We start from the raw sequence: 22,900 nt of genomic DNA, 5'->3' as shown, positions 1-22,900 counted from the left end.
ACAGGGTAGGAGAATTTCGGGAAGATAACATGTAGACCTATGTCTTCCAATTAAGAAACGTTACATGTGTGTCCACATGAATTGTTTCCCCTTTAGTAATTTCCAATTTTGTGCCGCAAAATTTGTCATGTTTTCAGGTTTGCTGCTCCCAATCATTGGTTTTTATTTAATGGCGCGCAGTTGAGTCTGAAGAGACACATCGGACAAAAAAAAAGAAGACAAGTAGAGAAGCACTCTGAGAGCATGGACCTCCGCCAAGCATGCAGTTCATTTTCCACCATTAATCTTGTTCTTCCATTAGAGCTATCAGTGATTTCCACCCATACGTACTGAAATTTATAGCATTGTGTGCTGAAAGTCGCCCGATTTCCCAACGTAGAAGCCTTTGTTACGTCATAAACCCTCAGCTGCACCGCGCGCCTCGACCTATAAGCAGAAACTAGAGCACGGAATTTAGTGCGCGCATGCAAACCTCAAATACGCGCAGCCTGAACTCCCAAGTTCATTGACCCTACCTGCCAAAATATAAAAAATCCTTCATAAATTCCCCAAAAATTTTCGGATCACTACCAAAAGTTAATCGTTTGTTACTTGTGTCATTCTCAACCTTTCCTACAAGTTTATCCCAATCCGTTCACTACTTTTTGAGTTATTTTGCACACAGACAAACTAACTAACTAACTAACGAACAAACAAACAAACCAACGGTAACGAAAACATAACCTCCTCCCTTGGCGGAGGTACCTCTAGAAAAGCACTCTGAGAGCGCAGACCTCCGCCAAGCAGCTACTTTCCACCGATGATCCTGCTCTTCCCAAAGATACACTATTTTAAAAGCTCTTTGGGCTCTTCCATAGAGATCAGTGATTTCCACCCATAGGTATACACGCAGAAAAATCGCCCGATTTCCCAATATACACTCAGCACAAAAAGAAAGTAAACACTTTTTCGAGATCATATTTTTCATAGAAGATTTTGATGAAAATCAATGTTTTATATACCATATCAAAGTTAATTTAATTGGCTGTTAAGCTAATAGGTTAATTAAAAAGAAACCTTTACGCATGAGTGAGCACATTCGTTTTTGTCCTCCAAGGCACAAAATTAAAAATTGTTCTCTTTCATTTGCAAATGCACTTCACGGTAACATTGACAACAAAAGACTAGTGGGCCACAATGAGAGACATGAATGAAATAAGGAATATAAGTTTTTGTTCTCTTTATCTCTTTATAACCTCTAAGAAAAACAAAGTGGGAAACTAAAGGGGAAAAATAAGAATTTTTCTGTCAAGTCAAACTTCAAATGACATAGGGAATAATAAGCATAAACATGACTAAATGAGCAGAATTTCTTTATTTATTTATTTTAATCTAGTGATTTAGATTCCATGTGACAATTTCAAGAACCAAACATTATTTACAATTTCCTAATTTGAAAAAAAGCTCAAATTTCTACCATTTTTGTTAATTATTACTTCTCTTATTTCATTTGAATTTAGATTTGACATGAGATACTTTATTTTCCTCCATTATTTTTAGCCTTTATCGGTCTTTTGGGCTTTAAATATATCATAGAGATCAAAGGTTTATTTTTGCAACTTAATTCATTTTTTTTTTTGGTGAAATTTGTTGTTTGTTCTTATTGTTCTATGGAAGAGCACATACGCATGAATGACAACTTGTTCAGTTTTGCAATTTTTACTTTTGTGCTCTGGAAGAGAAAAACAATGGTGTTCAATCATGCTTAAAGTCTCCCTTTTTGTCGACCTACCAGGTTGATAGCCAATTAAATCACCTTCAATATGGTATATAATACATTATAAAATGGGTTCAAGAATGTAGCCAATAGGAAGCGCTGAAATGAGACACACCTCCTTCCTTTACTTCAGTACAACTGCACTGCCTGTAATCCTATGGTAGATTGCCGATCGTCTGTGCGCGCGGCGGCTCCTTTGATGAATTGCATGCATACGCGTACGCGCTGTCAATCCTGTAAACAACTTCTAGTTCGGGCTGCCGGCCGGCCGGCCTGTCTTCCCTTGTGCATATATGTGGCGTACGTACGTATCCCCTGTACTATACGTACACTTTGTACAGTACAGTAGACCAAGCGTTATGGGACCGGACGCGTACATGGAGTCACTTTGAAGAGCAAATCCAACGATTTAGCAGGTTAATTCTCACGCCGTTTTCAGAGTATGTTGTCTAGTAGGCCTATATGAGGAGTCTATATCAAGTCTTTAAGGTAAAGGGTGCATATTCTATGTAAAATAAGTAAGTTTTCATGCGGGTGTCCGGAAACCCAACCCCCCATTATACTTATACTGTATGTGCGGGACTTCCGCGAGTGCGACGTGCGTAAAAGTTTGGGACGAACATCTTCGGACGTCTTGACCCACAAAGGTACGTGAAAAACGCTGAAAAATGATGTTAGTTTTCGAATTTTCGACCCATTTTATAAAACAAATGATGCACAGGATTATTTCGTGGCGTTAGTGTAGGCGTAGCTCACTCTCGGGTATTTACAATGTAGTGCAACATGCACTCGGCTTCGCCTCGTGCATGTTTCACAATTGTAAATACCCTCGAGTGCACTACGCCTACACTAACGCACTCTATCCTGTGCATCATTTGTATATTATAAAATGGGTTCAAGAATGTAGCCAATTGGAAGCGCTGAAATGAGTCACGTGTGCGTGCATTATTTTCTTCAGGTAAGCACTAAGAAGAGTCTCTCTTCCACCTCCCTGGCCTGACGTACGTCACAATGTTTTACACTAGCAGTGCGCACTCAATCAGTTGTTACAAGTGCGTCACGCGCTACTATACGCGCTGTCAATCCTGTAAACAAGTTCTAGTTCGGGCCGCGGGCTGCCACAACAGCCGGCGGCCTTTCTTGTGCATAACAGTACGTGGCGTACGTATACTCTTATACGTACGTACAGTAGTGCGGGATTTCCGAGTGCGACGTGCGTAAATGTTTGGGACGAACATCTTCGGACATCTTGACTTTTGAGCGAGTGCTACATGTAGCTGACTGGTATTGACCCACAAAGGTACGTGAATAATGCTTTTAGTTTTCGACCCATTTTATAAAACTAATGATGCACAGGATTATTTCGTGGCGTTAGTGAAGGTGCGGCTCACTCTCGAGTATTGACAACGGTTGCAAACATGCACTCGGCTGCGCCTCGTGCATGTCGCACCATTGTCAATACTCTCGAGCGCGCCGCACCTTCACTAACACACTCTATCCTGTGCATCATTAGTATATTAGCTTTCAGCCAAAGATTTTATGAGAAATCTAAATTTGAAAAAGTGTTTACTTTCTTTTTTTGCTGAGTGTAGAAGCCTTTGTTACGTCATAAACCCTCAGCTGCGCGGCGCGCCTCGCCCTAGCAGAAACTAGAGCACGCACTTTAGTGCGCGCATGAAAACCTAAAATACGCGCAGCCTGAACTCCCAAGTTCATTGACCCTACCTGCCAAAATATAAAAAATCCTTCATAAATTCCCCCAAAATTCTCGGATCACTACCAAAATTTAATCATCTGTTACTTGTATCATTCTAAACCTTTCCTGCAAGTTTCATCCAACTCCGTTAACTATTTTTTTGAGCGATTTTGCACACTGACAAACGAACACACAAACCAACGGTAACGAAAATATAACCTCCTCCCTTGGCGGTGGTAATAAGGGAAACGGTCCTGTTGTCAATGAAACATCTATTCGTTAAACTTAGGAAGTGCCTAGGAAAGACAAAATTGGTATTCTGAAATGTCTTCCTAGGCACTTCTTAATGCAAATTAAGCCATCCTTATCCCCACCCACGTCCTTTCCTAAGCCAATACGAAATGCCGTATCATAAGGAACTAACCAATGTCTGCCAATGACAATCGCATATTACTGTGACGTAGGGTCAAATACACGAGTGCGCGGCATGTCCCCTTTCTCACGCTCATTTCGCGCATCAAAGTACATGTGCGCGCAATGACTGACAAGCGTGCCTATCACGATGCTTGCAGTTTGCTATTCTTAACAACGTATGGTAGGTGTCCAACCTACCGACCGGGTCCATAACGACCGGCCGCGCATTATAATGGCATTGCGCGTACAGAAAGAAAATGTACGCATGGGACTACGCGCAACGGTGTTCGATTATTCACTTGGCTACGCTACCGAGTAAAATGTGGCGAAAACAACTAAGTATTCCCTCTAAATTACCGAAATTTAGCAAAATCGAATAAGGTTTATCGTGTAACTAACGTTACATATATTATAACTAGGCCTACCTTTGCTGACTCGTTGTTAGATGTAGAGTATCCTTCCGTAATAAATTTGACGATTTTGACCGCAAAATTGTCACCGCCGCTTGTACGATCGAGCACACACGTTACACATACACATGACATAAACATTTTGTCGCCCGCTACGACCGTACGAGTTGATGCAGAAACGAGAAATGAATGTGAAAAAACAAACCGACTCATCTAATTTATTTCAATTACGATGAAAAGTTTCCTTATGAAAATCAATTCAAATTCATCAAACGGTCCTTCAAAAGTAATATCGAAGGATTCAAAATATATTCAAATATTATTGGGAAAAAAATGACGGCTAGAAAAAAACAGCGGCCTGTCGAAAAAACGCATTTAAGTGCCCTTTATACGTATTCTCAGGGTGGTCGGTGGAAATGAGCAGGGCAACTGAGTGCGGAAAAAATGACACCCCACGCGTTCGAAGCCGCCATCTAAGAGCGCGTACCTCAGATCGCATTTTCAGTGCGCGCTTGTGAATACGGAGTATTTTCTCCACACGTGAGTAAAATTTCAGGCCAATTGTGAGATTTTTCACGTTTCTATTGATAGAAAAACGTTAGGTGTCCGGTATTATGGACACCCAACCATACTTAGGACAGGGGTGGAGCTTTCCTAAATACTTTCCTAAAATTCTTTCCTAAGTGCATTCTAGAATACCAACTTCTTCCTATAAAGTCAGAAATTTGCATATTCCCGCCCCCTTCCTAAGTTTCTTCCTAAGTCTACTTAGGAAGAAACTTAGGAAGATTTTCAGAATACCACTTAGGAAAAAATCCTGACTTAGGAAGAAATTTCTTCCTAGGAAGGATTTCAGAATACCACCCTTGGTCCATTATGTCAGACTGGCTCCACTCTATACAATAAGCGGCAAAATGCTACTATGCTACATATAGTAGGGACGTTTTTGGGGAAAAAAAATATCAAAAAGAAAGGCATCAATGATAGTGCGATGCTTTGGTATCGTATTCAGCACATTGTCAATGAGCCGCATTTCAAGTGCACGCAGACTTTGAAACCATTGAAGTCTACCAGTAATGTCGGTCGGATGTCCTGACATTTCTGTGACCCCGAAGTTGTGGAAATACAATGATAATGTTAACAGACGCACTGCAGTCCTAAAGTCTGTTGTAGAGGCACAAGGCTAGCTAGCTAGAAACATGTGCAGATTCTATTTTTGCGTGATCAATATACCTGGAAACAGAGAAGCTGTTAGTTGCTCTAACCCCACACTCTTGTGAGTTGATTCAGCACTTCCTTAATAAGGTTTCCTTTCACAAGGTTTGTAAGGTTGCAGAGCAACGAAGAAAAAAAGATTATTACATAATACAATTGACTCACCATGGTTCAGAACAGTCTTGTGCAAGAGTAGTTTCGCGCCGCCTCGAACAATGGTTTACAAAAATCATGCGCAAATTCACCTTTCGTATTTCACAACTTGAAAATTTGCGTCTGAGTCTTCAAAGTCTGGCAGAAGTTGAATATTTTCCGATTTGACACTTTTTGCACATTTCTGTGATCGTTTGAATTAAAGCTGTGTAGTAAGCTGTCGATACTGTGTATACCAACTATAATAGATCTGTGTACACAGGTAGATGTATAACAGGAGCGCTGTGTGAAATTAACTAATACACTGGTCTCTATTTTTCATAATATTGTCTTGTAATTGATCTCGTCATACCATGTACGTATCAGAGGTACTTCACTTTAGCAGCAGAATAAACGATTTCAAATTAATTTACCGTCCCTTTTCAGACAGCTAGTAGGCCTACAGTCCGGGCTTACATAGTTTTGGCCTGGTCGTGGTGGGCAGCTTCAGCGCATTCTCAACGGGGTACCGGGTTCAGTACATTGCTTTCACTCCAGTAGGTTACGTGACATTTGCGTGATCACCGAATACTCAGTATATTTCAGTAGTTGAAACTGGCTGATTTGACGCAGAAGCTGCGGAACTGTCATCACACCTAGATCCCTTTATATACCTTAAGGTTTTCAAAACCTCGAGGTTTTGAAAACCACGAGGCACTAAACTCTAAGTTAGCGTAGATGTAGACGCAGGTAGTTTTGAAAACCACGACAAAACCTTTACGAAGACACCACGACAACACCACAAGATTTCTGAAGGTGTTGTCGTGGTTTAAGCGCGTAGTTTAAGCGCGCTGTGGCAGCGTAAGACAGATGTGAACGGAGTTTTAACCACGACGCTCAGTTTTTTCCACAATAGTGCGCAACCCTATGTGCGAACTAGGCGCCCTTTATTTTCTATCGTAGTTAGCTTTACCTCGAGGTTTTGCTAACTGCATGTAGGTGTGAACGGCATCGAAGTTTTGTCGTGGTTAGGGGAAGGAATTTTTGCGCTCGTAGTTAGTATAACTACAAGTTTTTGGATAGGTGTAGACATGGCTAGTGTGTGTGTTTGTGTGTGTGTGTGTGTGTGTGTGCGCGCGCGCGCGTGTGTGTGTGTATGTGCGTGTGTGTGTGTGTGGGGGGGGGGGGCTGTATGGCCATCCGGACGGGGAGGGGAATTATCAGTAGTTTTCGTGGATGGTTTTGTCAATACTCTCTTCCGTCCCCCACCCCCTTTAATACGAACGATCTCGAGGTAGAACCTTTTTCATATCAAATCAAATTTTATTTCCAATATCACATTTGTTTTCAAATACAATAATAGATGTTATTACAACAATACAAACCACAAAACAAATTTGAAAGCTGAAGAGAAATGAGCAAGAGCATATATAGTAACCAATATGAAGCTATTGTTCAAAATCATTGTGCTTTGGAAAAGGAGGGCCCACGTAAAAATCAAGATTGTTCGTTCGTTTGTTTTAACAATGTTGGCATTTATTCTGCTTCTCAAATCAAATCAAAATGAAATTATAACTTCAACATACTCAGCATGAAACAATTACGTATGTATATGAATAAAAAAACCCAGTATCTTTGATTCAACAAGGAAGCAGGAGACTGTCAGCATAAGCAGGGCTTGACTGGCCTGATGGCCTTATTTGGAATGCAGCTCAGGTTTGATTCTTACAAAGGGTAGGTTAGGTTTTTTTTTATTGCAATAGCATGTTATACAGTATGTCCCCCCAAGAAATTACAATCGGATTTTCGCTTTGATAACTTCCAATATAATTTAACCGTCTTTATTTTTGTAGTTTTGTGTTATAATCATCAAATCTGTATTATATCAAACATCAGATATATGTATATATCATTATTATGTATGAGTGGATGAAGCTGTGTTTATCAATTGCCCCAAGGCTGGTTTGTTTGCTCGTATATGTTTCAAATTCAGTGTATATAATTTTGTCACTCGACAAAGATTTCGCAGGGCAAGTTCTGGGCTATTTGGTCAAAGGCCAAAGGTTAAAGTCAAGTGAAAATATTAATTCAGGAGTATATAGAATGATTATGACCGTTGGTGTGATATATATGTTTTGTTGAAAACACATAAATTCAAATTTTTGTACCTTCACACACATGCATACACACACACACACACACACACGTATATAACCTTCAAGATTTTAATATAATTATTTATATTTATTTACATATAAACATGCATTCACTTGTATTGTTTAAACTTCTTATATAGTTATTACCAATTGACACATATTTATACACCCGTATATATTATATGCACACCACATCCAATACAATGTTGATTCATACAGATTGATACTTCTTTAATGTTATGTATTTTTGACAATGATAGTGATATTGTATTGCTGTATATCTTTTGTATGTCTATCATGTCTATGTATCTATGTTACAATGTATACGTGTGCTTTGTATATGTATAATGTATCAATGTAACCGGGTATGCATGCAAACAAAACATATTTCCAGAAACGGAAAATAAAATTGAATTGAATTGAATCGAACTGAAATGCTACTCCAGGGTCTTAAGATATAACATTTTAGCTATATTATGCAGAAAACCCCATTCAATTTGGTTGAGTGGTCACAGAGATATGTGGATCATTGTAACATATGTCATGGGTCTGATTCTTCCAAGTTAGGCACTTGGATGCTGTTGGAACTGCATAATATGAGAACACATGGACAGAACTTGGAGGGAAGGGATTCCTGACATGCTCCACAAAACTCCTCATTTCTCTTTGACCACTGAAGCAAATCGGATGGGGTTTTCTGTAAAATATGGGTAATAAGTTATAGTTTCACACCCTGAAATTGTATTTGGATTGATTCACCATTTTTAGAGTTATCATTGTGGAGGGTAGTGGTGGGAAGATATGGAGGAGTGCTGTGCGTGTGCAATAAGCGCACAAATATTTCTACTGGGGCCATTATGATATATGATTATTCTTCAGAAAAATCAGACCAAAACAAAATAAAGTGTTTTGGGTTAGAATAAACTTCTTTATACTAGCTTTAAATGAAGACAGTGATGTTCGTGTTTTCAGCGATTCGGGAAAGGCATTCCATGTATATGGTCCATGATGCCTCACTGACCTGTGTTTGCTGTAAGGGATTTTGGATTATGTTAGTGGATTTCCGTTGAGTGTCGTTTAGGGTACGAGTGAATGTTTGTATTATACTCGAAGAAAGTTTTGAAAGGACTGCGGCAGCAAATTCTTGGTATATTTGTACATGAATATAGAGATATTTGAAATGTATGTATGTCATCAATTTTTAATGCATTGAGTTACTTAAATAACGGGCCGTACGCGCTAAGTACGCAGAATGTAAAAATATTCTGATTGCCTGTTTGCGATAAAAACAACGAACTCACCTGCGTCTGATTACAATTACCCCTAAAAAGTGTTATACTAAGTCATATCAGGAAAAATAAATACATCACAAATCATAGATTTGGACGACAATAAACGTCACCATTTATATAATATATCAATCTATCTAGATATAACACTTGTTATATTTCTTATGATCATGCCAAGTTAAGTAATTATTCAAACTTACCTCGAAAAACTTAGTAGACGTTCATTCAATTAATAATTTTCCATCTATACAACTATTACATTCATCAGGTTGAGAGTGTGAGCCATTATAGATACATATAATTTTTTAAAAATATTGAATGATAATCTATTACATTCAAACCATGAAGGAATTTTCGATAATTTAGAATACGTATGAGGGTATCAAAAATTTCCATGAGAAAATATAATATTTGTATCTTCCGTGGAAAGTGTGAAATGTAATAATGGGGACGAATAAGATATGTCATTTATATATCCTAAATGAATAATAATGGTCCCAAGGTAGAACCTTGCTGGACACATTACAATTGTCTGTTTTGGGACTCAATAGCAGTTTGAAATTGAACGTATTGTTGGTTACTAAGTATTATTCAAAATAATCTACGAACCACATTAAATTATTGCCACGCACCCCAAAATGACAGAGTTTTGAATAAGTTTATCGTGATCAATATAGTATCAAAATAATGTCTTGTATAATAAGGCTCATAAATATACCAATAACATAATCTCTACGACTCTACGAGACAAACAATCTAAAACGTGACTTTGCGTGAATTTCAAACATCCCTTTCTGAGGTCAAAAGTTTCACTGTGCAGTTGTCCGGAAAGGGTGATGTTCGTTATTCCGAAAGTCCGTTAATCCGAAAGCAAAATAGGGTTCTTCAATCTAAAAATGAAAAGAAGGCTCGTAATATATAACAAACATTCTGAATTACGAACCTTATTTCATTTTTGAACGAACCTTTGGAATAACGAACTGTAACCATTTGCACATTGCACCTATTACACATATCACAGGTTAAATGCATTTTAGTAAATTTTGGCATTTCAACAATATTTGTGAATGATTCATTGGTAGCATTCAAAGCATGCCTCATAGAACAATTCAATGTTTTGTAGAATACAATACCTTTGCCACCACCCTTGCTTATCACCAAAAAAAATATATATTTACAACCATGGAGACCATAACTGTCCATATGTGATGATGCATTTCACCAGGTTTCTGTTACACGACTAGTATTAAAACTTATGCACGAACTAATAAAGCACATATTCAAATTGTCATTCTTACCAAATACTTCTACAATATGAACTAATGACTAGGAAACACATTGTTCATCCTCAGGAAATTCAGAATTAAATTAACAAATGTTCAGTTATGTAAATAAAAAGGAAACATCATTACTTATTCCATCACTGTTCAGATCTAAAGTGGTGTGATCATGTGCTACATCTTTCAAGAGATATCTAATTAAACATGAATATCAATTGTTTCAGTTTGGAGTGACGTGTTAAACAGTTTGTTTTCTTCATAAGAGAGAAGGAACAGATTCATAGTGTCAGATCACTTGATGGACATTTTTTTTTGCACATGCAATGGGGAAAAAGGTAACGAAAATTTAAAGCTCGTGACACATGGGTATGTATACACCAGCGAACACTAATCAACATCCAATTATACTACATTCTGCTGAATTTAAGGTACATGTAAGCAGGGAACGCACAGGTACACTGACTCTCATTTGTTCTTTATGACATGAAATGCCAAAGGACCTTCAGAAAAGAGTGTTGATAGAGGAATATGAATATATAGATGTTTCCTCACAAAGCATCAATCTTTACTAGTAAGTAATAGCTGTGACATGAGGGGTTGAATACATGTACCAGTAACTGTGACTTTCCGTATCACGTTTTCACTGCTCTTGTTCTTGGGGCTGGTTTCGATTGCCTATTACTGCATTATGAACATAGGCCTATATCGTACAAAACAGGTTAACAATTTGTCTTCAAGTGATGTACCACAGTATCATCCTTCCACTGTATGTGATCATACCCTGGCAATCAAGTAGGCCAAAATAAGGCTCACTATAAGAACACACAACACTAATAGTTTGGAAACTCCTGTGCTGGTCTCCCTGCTGAGTGGCTTGCTCTTATTCCTGACCGATCTCAGGGTGACGCCATGCATGAGGTCTTCAGAACCACGGAGGAATGCTTCCCGTGTGCCAGGCATTGCATGGGGTCCCACAAGACGGTAGCACATGGGATAGTTTGGATGGAAGTAGAAACTGAAGGCGAGCTTTGGATCGGTGAAGAGAAGCTTCCACAGACTTGGCAGAACACCAATTTCACGCGCTAATCTGTCCTGGTACTTTGAGGGCACTATCTAATGAATTAAAACAATGGGTACAGGGAAAAAAAAAGATTTGCAATATTTACGACCTTCATATCTGTCTGTATCGTCAAACTAAGAGTGAAATGCCTCAAACGAGAACATGGCGAATTGTTCGAAATGTTGCAAGAATAGCCTCTTCAGCTCCAAAGAAACAGGACCAACTGCATGCTCTGAACATTAGTAAGGGCACTTCATGATGTAACGTACGTTTATTCGAAAGGTTTTGAGGTAACTCGTGAATGGGTTCGACAAGTCATTCATGTATTCTCTCTGAACTGATATATTAAGCGATTACAAAGCAGTCACAGACCGTAAGAGTTGTGGTGGTGACACGTTGGGTAAGCCATGAATTTGTTCAGGAGCTTATGAGGTGTCAATTTATAGTTCAGTTGTTCAGATTGCTTCGATTGAATAATTGACTCAAGTAAGGGTTGTAGAAGAGTAGAGTTATGCGTCTGTTTATCTGGAAGTTCATGAGGTGCCCAATACGGTACTTAATCAACAACCATCAATTTAGAGTTTACCATTACAGAGTTTAGCATTCACGACAGTGATTTACTAGGTAAGCCCATGGGTTGAGTCCGAAGCACAAGAGGTGACTCATATGTTGACCTCCTTATGGTCCATGAGTTGGCTCTGGATTGATTCAAGTTACTAAATGATTCGTATGAGATAAAGCAGAGTATAGATACAGCAGTGACTTAAAGTGGTTGATCGGGGGGGGGGGGGGGGGGGGGTCGCACCGGGTGCGCGTGCTCCTTATTCATTTGTTTATTTATTCATTTATTTTTAAGAAACCATATTTGGCAGCTAGAAAATTTTGCTGAAGCCCCCCTTTTTTTTTGCTTGTCAGCTGATTAAACCCGAAGGTGTCACCAGAAATACTATTGCCCCTCCCCCCCTCCCCCTTCAGGGAATCCAGAGGTTCTATACGATAACTGTGCACTGTGAAATGCAGCAAACAGACCCTGCTGAGGCATATAATGTTGCAGCTTGGAGGCTTTGGAGCAGTTTTGATTGGGCAAATCATTAAAAAGATTCAAGATTACAAGAAGGGTGCTTTACCAGAGGTTTATGTTGGCCAAACTGTTTAAAAGTTCTGTCCCGCCTGGCATGGATGTCGGACATCATTTCTGGCAGACTGGGTAACTTGGCTTCTCCCTTGAACACCTGGACGGCATAGCGGGCTTGCAGTTCTGCCACAGACCCTGTGGCGCTGTGAGTAGCCACGATGTAACCAACAGCTGCCATGGTGTGGTGGGTCAGATTTGGTGGGAAGACATGTAGGTAGAGGTCTAGTCGTCCCAAGTCATCTACATGCAGGAAGGTATTCAAGTATTACATAAAAAGCACACTTAATTTTCCCTTCACAAGAGACTGTGTATCAAGTAAAGGAAACCAAATCCCAAATATAAATGTTGCAGCAATGCTAGTGGAACACATCTGTGAAAGTTTGAGGAAAATAGGACAATCGATTCAAAAACATATGAATTTTTGAATTTCTGTGCCGTTATTTTTGGTGAGAAGACTACTAGGCTTCATGAGGTAATTTTGGACAGTTATATCAAGAAATTATGAGGAGAATTCCACAAAATTGAATTTTTCACGAAACTTACACCCTCCATTGACTTGTTACTGACATAATGTTGAGGGTACCTGCTTTCTGAAAGCGGAAAGTCAAGTCCTCATCCATTACGACAGAAAATTGAAATATGTTGAATTTCTTTATCTTCTTTATGATATTATTAATATCATTATTGTTCATAATGAAGTCATGGAGTGAAAGGTTCCTTATCCAGCAATGATAGCATGAAACTTTAAACATTCATAACTTTTGAATTGAATGTCCGATTTTCCTCAAGCTTTCACTGATGCGTTATTGTTGCTGTCACTCAATCCACATTTACATTTGGGGTTTGGTTCCCTTAAGCAGTGAGATTTAGATATGTGAATATATATTTCAGTTCTTCTTCTCCAAGAGACTAAGCAATTAGGTTAAATAAAGCTTATTGATATCTTTCTTGTCTGACTAGGTGTGATAAATCTAAATTTGAGCCCAAATTTGGCTGTAGTATAAGCGGGGTCATCACCCAAGCTCGACACCCACGAGTCATACAGCCCACGAAATAGACACTAAGCAAATAAGGCCCGTGAGCACAAAGGGGATGAACAGGGCCATCTATATATCAACGACAAGTGCGTGCTGGTTTACAGGGTGATGCATTATACCATGTGGGGAAAAAGCAATAAATGATGGTAGTTTTGTCACGCTTTCGTCACGGCTGAGAGATCTAATTTTCCAATAGCATTGTACGGTTCATGGATCAAGTTTGGACATTCGATGATGACATCGCGCTATTCAGGCTTGCTAGGTTTTCAGCTAGAAGGTAGTGGGCCGGATGGCAGATTTTTTTTCTTCAATCCTTTTCTATTATTATCGCTTCATTAGTTAACTATTATAATTTATGTGCATATTATTATCCTAGATGACTGTCAAGAAATGATTAGGAACAATGATACTAGAGAAACAATTTGTAATCATCTCTGAAGCTATAAAATGATTGATTTTGATATCGCAGCGATGCATCGTCGATTTGTGGTTTTTGTTTATATCAATTCTCCTCAAAACGGTAATATTAAATTTCAAACGCTAAATAGTTAGGCATATTAGCATGGCCGTCAATCCATCACGCCCTCTAGCGTAACAAAACTGCCTTTTCCCATTATCTATTTCTTCATCGTACCAGTATCTGGACAAATATACAAACACGCACTTATCATTTGCTTATAGATCGCGCTGTTCATCCTGGATGTCGAGCTCATGGCCCTTATTTGCCTAGTGTAGGGCTTGGGGGCCTTATTTGCTAAGTGTCGAACTCATGGTTCTTTTTCAGTTAGTGTCGAGTTCGTAGACCGTATAACTCGTCGGCCTGTTTACCTCACTGCATCCAATGTTTTTGTCGAATGCAGAAGATACCAAGAATTCACATTCTGAAGATAAGTCACTTGTGCATCTGGTATGCCAATGTAGGATGGAAAATGTATAACTATGTTTGACTTGTCAGTATAGTCACAAACTTACAACGAATGCGTTAATTCAAATCAAAGTTCTGAGTTACAAAGTACAAAAAAAAAAATACAGACTCACATTTGCTTGAGTTCAGAACTTTGACTCGCTATAGTGACAATGTCAATGCTCTTTAGCAGGATTCTTTGTTGTTGGTATACATCTGATAATTTACCTGAGAGAATGCTATCATCAACAAATGGAATTCTCAGTCTGTAACCAGTCCCAAATATCACGCAGTCCACGTCATCCATCTCCTTTCCGTCGTCAAAGACGACCTTTGACCCTTGGAAGCGCTGAATCCCACTCCTGATGCTGACTCTGCCACTCATGATATCCATGGGGAGGCGGTCACTGATCATGGCAGGGCTCTTGTGGGGAGGCGTCTGCCGTCGAAGCCCAAGACCATCCCAGTCTTGGAGTGACTTCATCGTTCTGTCCGTCATCCGGCGGACCAACCATGAGGGGATGGCATCCCTCCATCGCCTGTTGAGAAGAACATCTACCGGCTGGTTGCCAAACACACGAGGAATAATCCAAGACCCTTCCTTCATGCTGAGGAAGACCTGTTAACATAGCATAAAGGTACACTGCACTCCCTTTATGAGGAACACGGTTATAACGAAATTCCGGTTACAACGAAGTAAAAATCCAGGTCCCAACATTATCTATGCTGTGTATTTTTATTGTTTGTTTTTATTTGTTCGGTTATAACGAAATTTTGATATAAAGAAAGAATACTGCTGGTCCCGAGGACTTCGTTATAACGGGAGTCCACTGTAATGCTCCATTTTATTAATCAATTTCATACAATTGCTTGCTTGCTACAACTTTAAAGACCTTTGTTAACGTTTTGTGTAGGCCTACTGTTACTCTTCACCATGGAGCATGCAGGATCTTAAAATCAATGGATATTTCTGAATACATGTCGAGCTGTTTCATGAAGACAGCGTCTTGAGGTTTTAAGGTTATAGGTTTTGCGTGGTTGCACGACTCTTTTAGCATAATACAGCTCGGATAAAAAGCCGTTACAAAAGCTAGGAGGAATGCATTTTTTTTCCATTAACTGAAAACAGTGACTCAAAACATTTTCCTATCATTTTCAATTTGCTTCTATGTGCTAACATCCCTTTACTAACTTGAAAACTGCGACTGATTACATGCGATTATTACCTTTTTAGCATGATCAGCGCACAAAACCGCCGCATCACCAGCAGAATGGCCTGCACCTGTTGCGATACAGAAAGAAACAGTAACGGGATTAATGTCTGACAGCACATCGCAGAAATGCAAAAGCACATAATGGTGCGGAGTGCATTTGGAACTTTCCCTGTATGTAATCTCATAATACTCCTACCTTTCGTAATACATGAGCACTCCGTGACATCAAACATAACCTGTTATTGCGGCGACACATGGCATAATTGATGACAGCGTTATTGTTGAACTATCTGGAGAGTAATAATATACAAGAAGTAAGTGGTCACGGCTGCGATGGCACAACTTTTTAAATTTTTTTTTTTTTACGAAATGAAAGATAGAAACACTCTATATCATACTACTGGGCGAAGCCGAGTTGAATAGTGCGCCTCATCTTTCACCGAGTATAACAATACGCACATACAAAATGGCATAACAACCACGACAACATTCTTTTTATCTACTGTATGATCATACAAACATAATTCTTATGTTATGTACGGTGTCTGTACATGTCTACGGCCTTCTGTACAATAATTGATGAACAAAATGTAATGATAATGACGTGTGATGAAGTATATTATCTTTCAACTCCATCGGTAAACTCAGCTCCAATTTCAGTGTGTGGAAAATGATTGATGACAATGATGTTATTGAACTATCTGGAGAGCAATATAACAATACCTATAAAAATAATGGCGTAGCATTTGTTTTAATCTCCTGTATGATCATACATACATGATTGATATTTTTGATATATGCTATATGCACACACTAACCAATATTTTCTGCTGGTCCAGCCTGTCTGTCGGACCAGTAGGCGCCCAGTTTTTGCATTCTTTTTACTGGTCCATTCCTAATCAAGTTACTGGTCTGACAGTGATTTTTACTGGTCAGGGACCGTCGGACCAGTGCCAGTGTGCATATTATGACGTATGATGACGTATACCCTTACTCTCCATCGATATTTGTTTGAGATAATTATGTACAACCATTCGAACATTCCTTCAGTCCTATACCTGCAAAATCAAAGTAGCATAGACAGATGAGATAAGACTTTTTGAAAGTTTGGAGAGAATTACCTACAACCACAACAGTCCTGTCCTTGAAATCTGATCCTCTTCGAAACTGACAGGTGTGAAGCACCTGACCTTTGAACTCTGACATACCAGGGAATTCGGGAACGAAGCCCGATGAATGGAGTCCCGTGCACACCATAACAGCATCATATACCTGCAGGGTGAGAGAGATTACACAATCGTAGGCATAAGAGCCCTGTCAAATATGAAAAGTAAAGGGATGTTACAAATGAAGACATGAAAAGAACGCTTAAAGGGGCCCTGAAATCCAAATGCATGTTGATTAGTGTTGATTTATGATACCCTCAACATCACTTTTGCGGTAAAACAAATATCTAGAAACATTTCATATATTTTTAACGATTTTTTCTTCTATTTTTCTTCAGATTACTTGGGAACGCCCACAAATAATCCTTCCAAACCAATCAATATTAATATTCTTGAGATGACCTCATCTGTCAATCATTGCTAAAGTACTGAAATGTTAAAGGGGCATTCCGGACGAATTTCATAATTTCACATCATGTGGTACATAAATCAACAGCTCCATGTATAGATTCGTGGAATTTATTGCGGTCCTTGAGCAGAGAAAACAATAAATTGAAAATCTTAAACAAATTACACTGAACAGTGTTGATGACACCAGAGCCTCATATATTTCAGAAATGTAGCAGTGTAATTCTATTACAATACCGCCAATTGCTCAACAAGTTCACCTGTGAAAAATTTATGCATGCCTTCTTCTTTTGTTCTGCTTCCTTCAGCCCCAACTCATGCATTCTTATGATGAGGCTGCTATGTCATCATCCTTGTTCATTGCAATTTGATATAGATTTTGAAAACATTCTCATTCCTCATCCCAATCACTAAAAATTCTGAAACTCTGTACTCAGTTTAACTAATTTATAATTGTTCAAATGTAAAAATCTGAAAATCATCCGGAGGTCCCCTTTAAACAAAAGACATTGGAATGCACCTTCCTCGTGACTCAGGATAACTTGCATGTTTCTGTCATATTTATAATATGACTAACAAAAGACATGGCGAGGGAACATGCAAGTTATGCTGAGCCGAGGGGAAGGCGCATTCCATTGTCTTTTGTTAAACATGTCAATACTTTAGCAATGATTGACAGATGAGGTCATCTCAAGAATGACAATATTAATTGGTTTGGAAGGATTTTTTGTGGGCGTTACCAAGTAATCTGAAGAAAAATAGAAGAAAAAAAATCGTTAAAAATATATGAAATGTTTCTAGATATTCGTTTTACTGCGAAAGTGATGTTGAGGGTATCATAAATCAACACAAATCAAAATGCGTTTGGATTTCAGGGCCCCTTAAAAGTTCAATATAATCTTTGCACGACCGTGTAATAAAACTTAATATCCCTGATTTTGTTCGATGAAAATAACACAAACAGGGTATTCAACATTGTGTGTGCTACATGCTTGAGAATGGCTTGATACATTAAAAGATATGGTTTGTTAATGATGTATTGGAAAACTACTAAAAGTTTTGAATGTGAATTTCGAATGCAGTTTTATGTAATCATGTGTATTTATGAGCATATTATTATAGATATGAGTTTTAACAAACCTATCCCACCTATACAACGAAGAAAACAAATAACCCTGAATATCTATGTATGTACTGACCATAGTGATTGCTTGCAGTATACGTCACGGTATGGATAATATATTAAGCATGAATGTATATGAACACACACACACACACGCTCATATATATATATATATATATATACATATATATAATAGAAATTAATCAAAAAACATATAAGTTACGGATCAATGGCTTACTTCTATCTTGACATCTTCATCCTTACATTGTGACCTCACAATCCATCTTCCTGTTTTCTCAAAATCATCTGCTTTTTCCACTTGAACCACTTTGGTGTTGAACCGAATGTTCTTGAGGTCAAAATGATTTGCGTAGTTCCTGTAATACTCGAGGACATGCTCACCCTTATGCGTGAATAAACAAACAAACAAACAAACAAGTAGTACACCAACCATCTGTTCTCAAAAAAAAAATCAAGCAGTGAACCTGAGGAGCATAAAGAGAGGAAGTCTTCTGAACTATTGCATTTAGAAGAAGCAAAAAGTAAGTTTTTTTTTTTACTCTCCAAATTCCTACATCATATGCATTTATGTCACCCTGTCGCGTCAACGAATAAAGCGCCCAAATGCCATTTGAATTATCATATTTGAAACGCCAGTACATTTTTCTTGCAATGTGTTGTTTGTATGAATATTGTATTACTTATTGTTATATCAGGTAGCATCGCTGACTTATATATTAAAATTGTTTCCCTTTTTGTGCTTTTTTTCACTCACCGGTTTGAGAAGTTATCCGTGTTCCACATTTCCCTTCCATTTGATATCAGGGTCTACTATACTATGTAGGCTTCTTATACTTTGCATACTACTTTGCAGATCATAGTATATCAATACTGTTGTAAATTGACCATAATTTCACATCAGGAAACTTTTGTAATTCAGCTGAATGTTTTACCTAAAATGCATTTTTGTCACTTTTGTATATGCGTAGGCGCGATGACTGTATTTTCATTATACCTTTCTTGAGAATATCAAAATATGTATTCATGTATTGAATTCACCTTGAAAAGGAAGACAAACGTTCATAATTATAGGTCTGAAGACTATGAAAGCAATGTGAAATTACCTGTAAGAATGGTGGCCATTCAGGAGGGAATGGGAAATCACTGAAAGCCATCATCGACTTGCACACGTTAGTTACGAGTCCTTTGTAGATACATGATGGTCCACGTGGGTCCGTCCTCTCTTCTTCTGGGACCACCCACAGACCACCTGCTCAGCAATACATTCATAGGTTGACAATATCACACGATGTGTCATTACACAATAGAATCTGTACTGACGTCACAGTCATATCTAGATATAGACCCGATGTCATCATTGTCTGTAGGCAAAGTGATTATAGACCAGCAGTCTGTCATATATGTTTTTTATATCTAAAAATGCACATATCCTTGAGGATTTCAGCCAACTGAGGGCCAGCAGTCAGAGTTATGCATATCTACACTCAGCAAAAAAAAAAAAAAAAAAAAAAAAAAGATAGAAAGAAAGAAAGTAAACACTTTTGCAAGTTTATCTTTCTCATAGACTATCTGGTTAAAAATGGTATTTTGTATACCATGTTAATTTACCAAGGTAATTTGATTAGCTATCAACCTAGTAGGTCAATGAGACTATTGAATTTACGCATGAGTGAACACATTCGTTTTTCTCTTCCAAGGCACAAAAGTAAAAATTGCAAAACGAACAAGTTGTTATTCAAGCTTATTTGCTCTTCCGTATAATAATGAGAACAAAAGACAAATTCAACAGAATAGAAATGCAAATTAATTTGCAAAAATCAACCTATGATCTCAATAATGTCTCTGTTACCCTCCAAAGATAAAGAAATGCAAATAATAATGGAGGAAAATGAAGAATCTTCTGTCAAATCCGCAGTCAAAAGACATAAGAGAAAAATAATGGTAGGAAAGAAAGTTAACTTTCAAACGTTATTCCAAATTAAGAACATTTGAAATGATATTTGGTTCTTGAATTTTTCTCGTGCATTCTTAAATTCTTTAATTAAAAGGTGAAATGAAGAAATTCTGTCGATTTTATCACCTTTACGGCTTACTCCCTATGTCATTTAAAGTTTGAATTGATGGAAAATGCTTATGCTCCACCTTCAGTTTCGCCACTATGTTTTTGTTTTGAATACAAAGGGAAACAAGGGAATGGAAACTTAGTTGTGCTGTTTCATTCATGTCTCTCATTGCGTTAAATTGGTCTTTTGTTATCATTATCTTTTGTTATCATTTGCTATCTTGGAGGGCATTTGCAAAGGAATTTCAACATGTCCGATTCTGCAATTTTTACCTTTCTGCCTTGGAGGACAAAAACGAATGTGTTCACTCATGCGTAAAATTTTCCTTTGTATAAATCTACCAGATCAATAGCCAATTAGATAATCTTTGATATGGTATATGACACATTGATTTTTATCAAAATCTTCTATGAAAGATATTAACTGGAAAAAGTGTTAACTTTCTTTCTTTTTTTTTGCTGAGTGTATATCACCTTGACATGAAAACATAATTTTGCATTAATTTTGAGCTCCACACGTCAGGATTTCTTCTGCAGAAATATTTCGTGGTTGTTGTTGCCATAATCAAATTGTTTTGTCGTACTTTCACTGTATATGTTGCACTGGAAAAAGAATAGATGGCATTAAATCAGAAGTGAAAAAAAAAAACAATTTGAGAAACAAGAACTTTGTTGTTGGGTATAAGGGGCTCTTGAAAATGTAAGTCGAACAGTTGTAAATAAATGGAAAAAGACCCAAATGAATGACAGTATTTACTCGTTTTTATGAGATATCGGCAATACATACATGTGTAGAAACAGAGACCAAACACAAAATGTGTAATGTGTTCAAATCTTATTCAAAAGTTACCTAAAATGTTACACATGTAGTACACAGTTTCTTATCATTAGAAGGTGCTTTTAATATCTCAAAGATGATTTTAAAGCTTTTAAGCAGTTCGTGCTTTTTGCTCGTGATATCATTCAGTGTGATTTCCCACTGTGAATCCTTCTCTTGTGTGTAATATGCTTTCTATTACTTTTCTTCTAGGTAAGAAAAAATAAAAGGGGATATAAATCAGTATACATTAATCTTGTCTCTCACCAATATAATTTGTTCGCTCAAAACAAACTGGTTCCAGTCCGTCTTCCAAGCAAATTTTGATGGAAACCAAGCCAGAGACACCGGCTCCGATGACAGCAACTCTCTTCATAATGAATGCCTAGAATCAGCGTCGGTAGTACAGATCTGTTGTTTTGCCAAATTTTAGGAGGTTTTAATGGCAGTAAATTTTTACTTGTATCGAATTTATTTGCCTGTCATAATTTCAGCAGCAAAGAAATGGTTCTTACTGAGTTAATCATAACAAACTTAGGTTCACAATGTGCTTAAGCAAGATTCAATTCAATTTAATTAAACATCTATTCGTTAAATTCGCAAATAGAAATGAACAATAAATCAGTGTCAAGTTGTAAAAAAAAGGTTTGAAATGGATAAAAGCATTCTCTTTTAAAAAAAATCATAAGAATCTAAGATATCTTCAATATGACACTGAAAAAAGAGAAAGATGGAAATACAAGTACAATGTAAAACTATGCACTAAAGACAGTGTACGTGGTCCAACAATGGTAAAATGCAAAGAGAAATGTGTAACAGCTTTGGCAGGCGGATACAGATTTTTTTTTTTTTTGGGGGGGGGGGAGGGAAAGAATTATAATGGCCGGACTGAGTTGATTAATATCATATCAAAGAAAGAAAAGGTTTTGAGCAGCAAGTTAGATTGCACCAGTGTCCAGTTTACTCCCGTGCCAGTGGGATATTTTCTTGAAGCTCATTAGTGGCGTGAATGAAGGTCTTCATCGGACAAGAAAAGATCGGTGTCATCACTATAGAGAGTGAATGGTACTCTTTGTGAGTTACGGACCAGGGTCTCGTTTTATCAAAAGATATAATCGATTATAAATTTCTTTATCACACAGGCTGCCATAGACTTATGACAGAAATCAACTCTGCAATCAATTATAACTCTTCATAAAACAGGGTCCTGTTCAATGACGTATCAGATGCAAAAGAGTAAGAGGGCCCAGTATGCTGCCAGTGTTGAAAGCGACGTATGCAGTCATTGATTTAACCAAGTTATTTACAATTACGTAAGGAATTTTGCGAACCAATGAAGGCCATGACCTTACTCTATACACTTTTGAGTTTGTGAAGCCAAATATCATGATTGAGTGCGTCAAAGACCTTTAAAAAGTCAGTGTATACACCGAGTGAATAGCATTTCTCTTCCATGAAAAGCGCAGTTCTATAGCAGGGATTAATATAAAGTTCAGTCGAGTGTTTGGGACGAAACCCTAACTATACTCTTTGGCTATCTACTTTAATGATAGGAGGGAATTTATACAACCTATTGAACACTAAGCGCTCCAGCTCTTTCGAAAG

General features: G+C 37.9%; 1 protein-coding gene across 1 annotated transcript; it reads right to left on the bottom strand.

The window, feature by feature from the left end:
• Positions 1-11,122: 11,122 nt before the first annotated feature.
• LOC139708165 (flavin-containing monooxygenase 5-like) lies at positions 11,123-21,671 on the bottom strand. The gene is made up of 8 exons (XM_071620139.1): positions 21,563-21,671; positions 19,520-19,665; positions 18,634-18,798; positions 16,824-16,970; positions 15,711-15,766; positions 14,713-15,092; positions 12,536-12,783; positions 11,123-11,461 (listed from the first exon to the last, which is right to left on the bottom strand). Exons 1-8 carry the CDS (start codon positions 21,669-21,671, stop codon positions 11,123-11,125), a joined length of 1,590 nt encoding a protein of 529 aa, XP_071476240.1.
• Between the last annotated feature and the right edge of the window lie 1,229 nt (positions 21,672-22,900).

This window comes from Diadema antillarum, unplaced genomic scaffold, assembly GCF_040938485.1.
Source record: "Diadema antillarum isolate AM-2024a unplaced genomic scaffold, OU_Dant_1.0 seq00001316_RagTag, whole genome shotgun sequence".
In the NCBI taxonomy this organism is placed as follows: Eukaryota; Metazoa; Echinodermata; class Echinoidea; order Diadematoida; family Diadematidae; genus Diadema; species Diadema antillarum.
The sequence above is the reverse complement of the archived record's forward strand: the minus strand, read 5'-3'. Positions and strand labels throughout refer to the sequence as shown.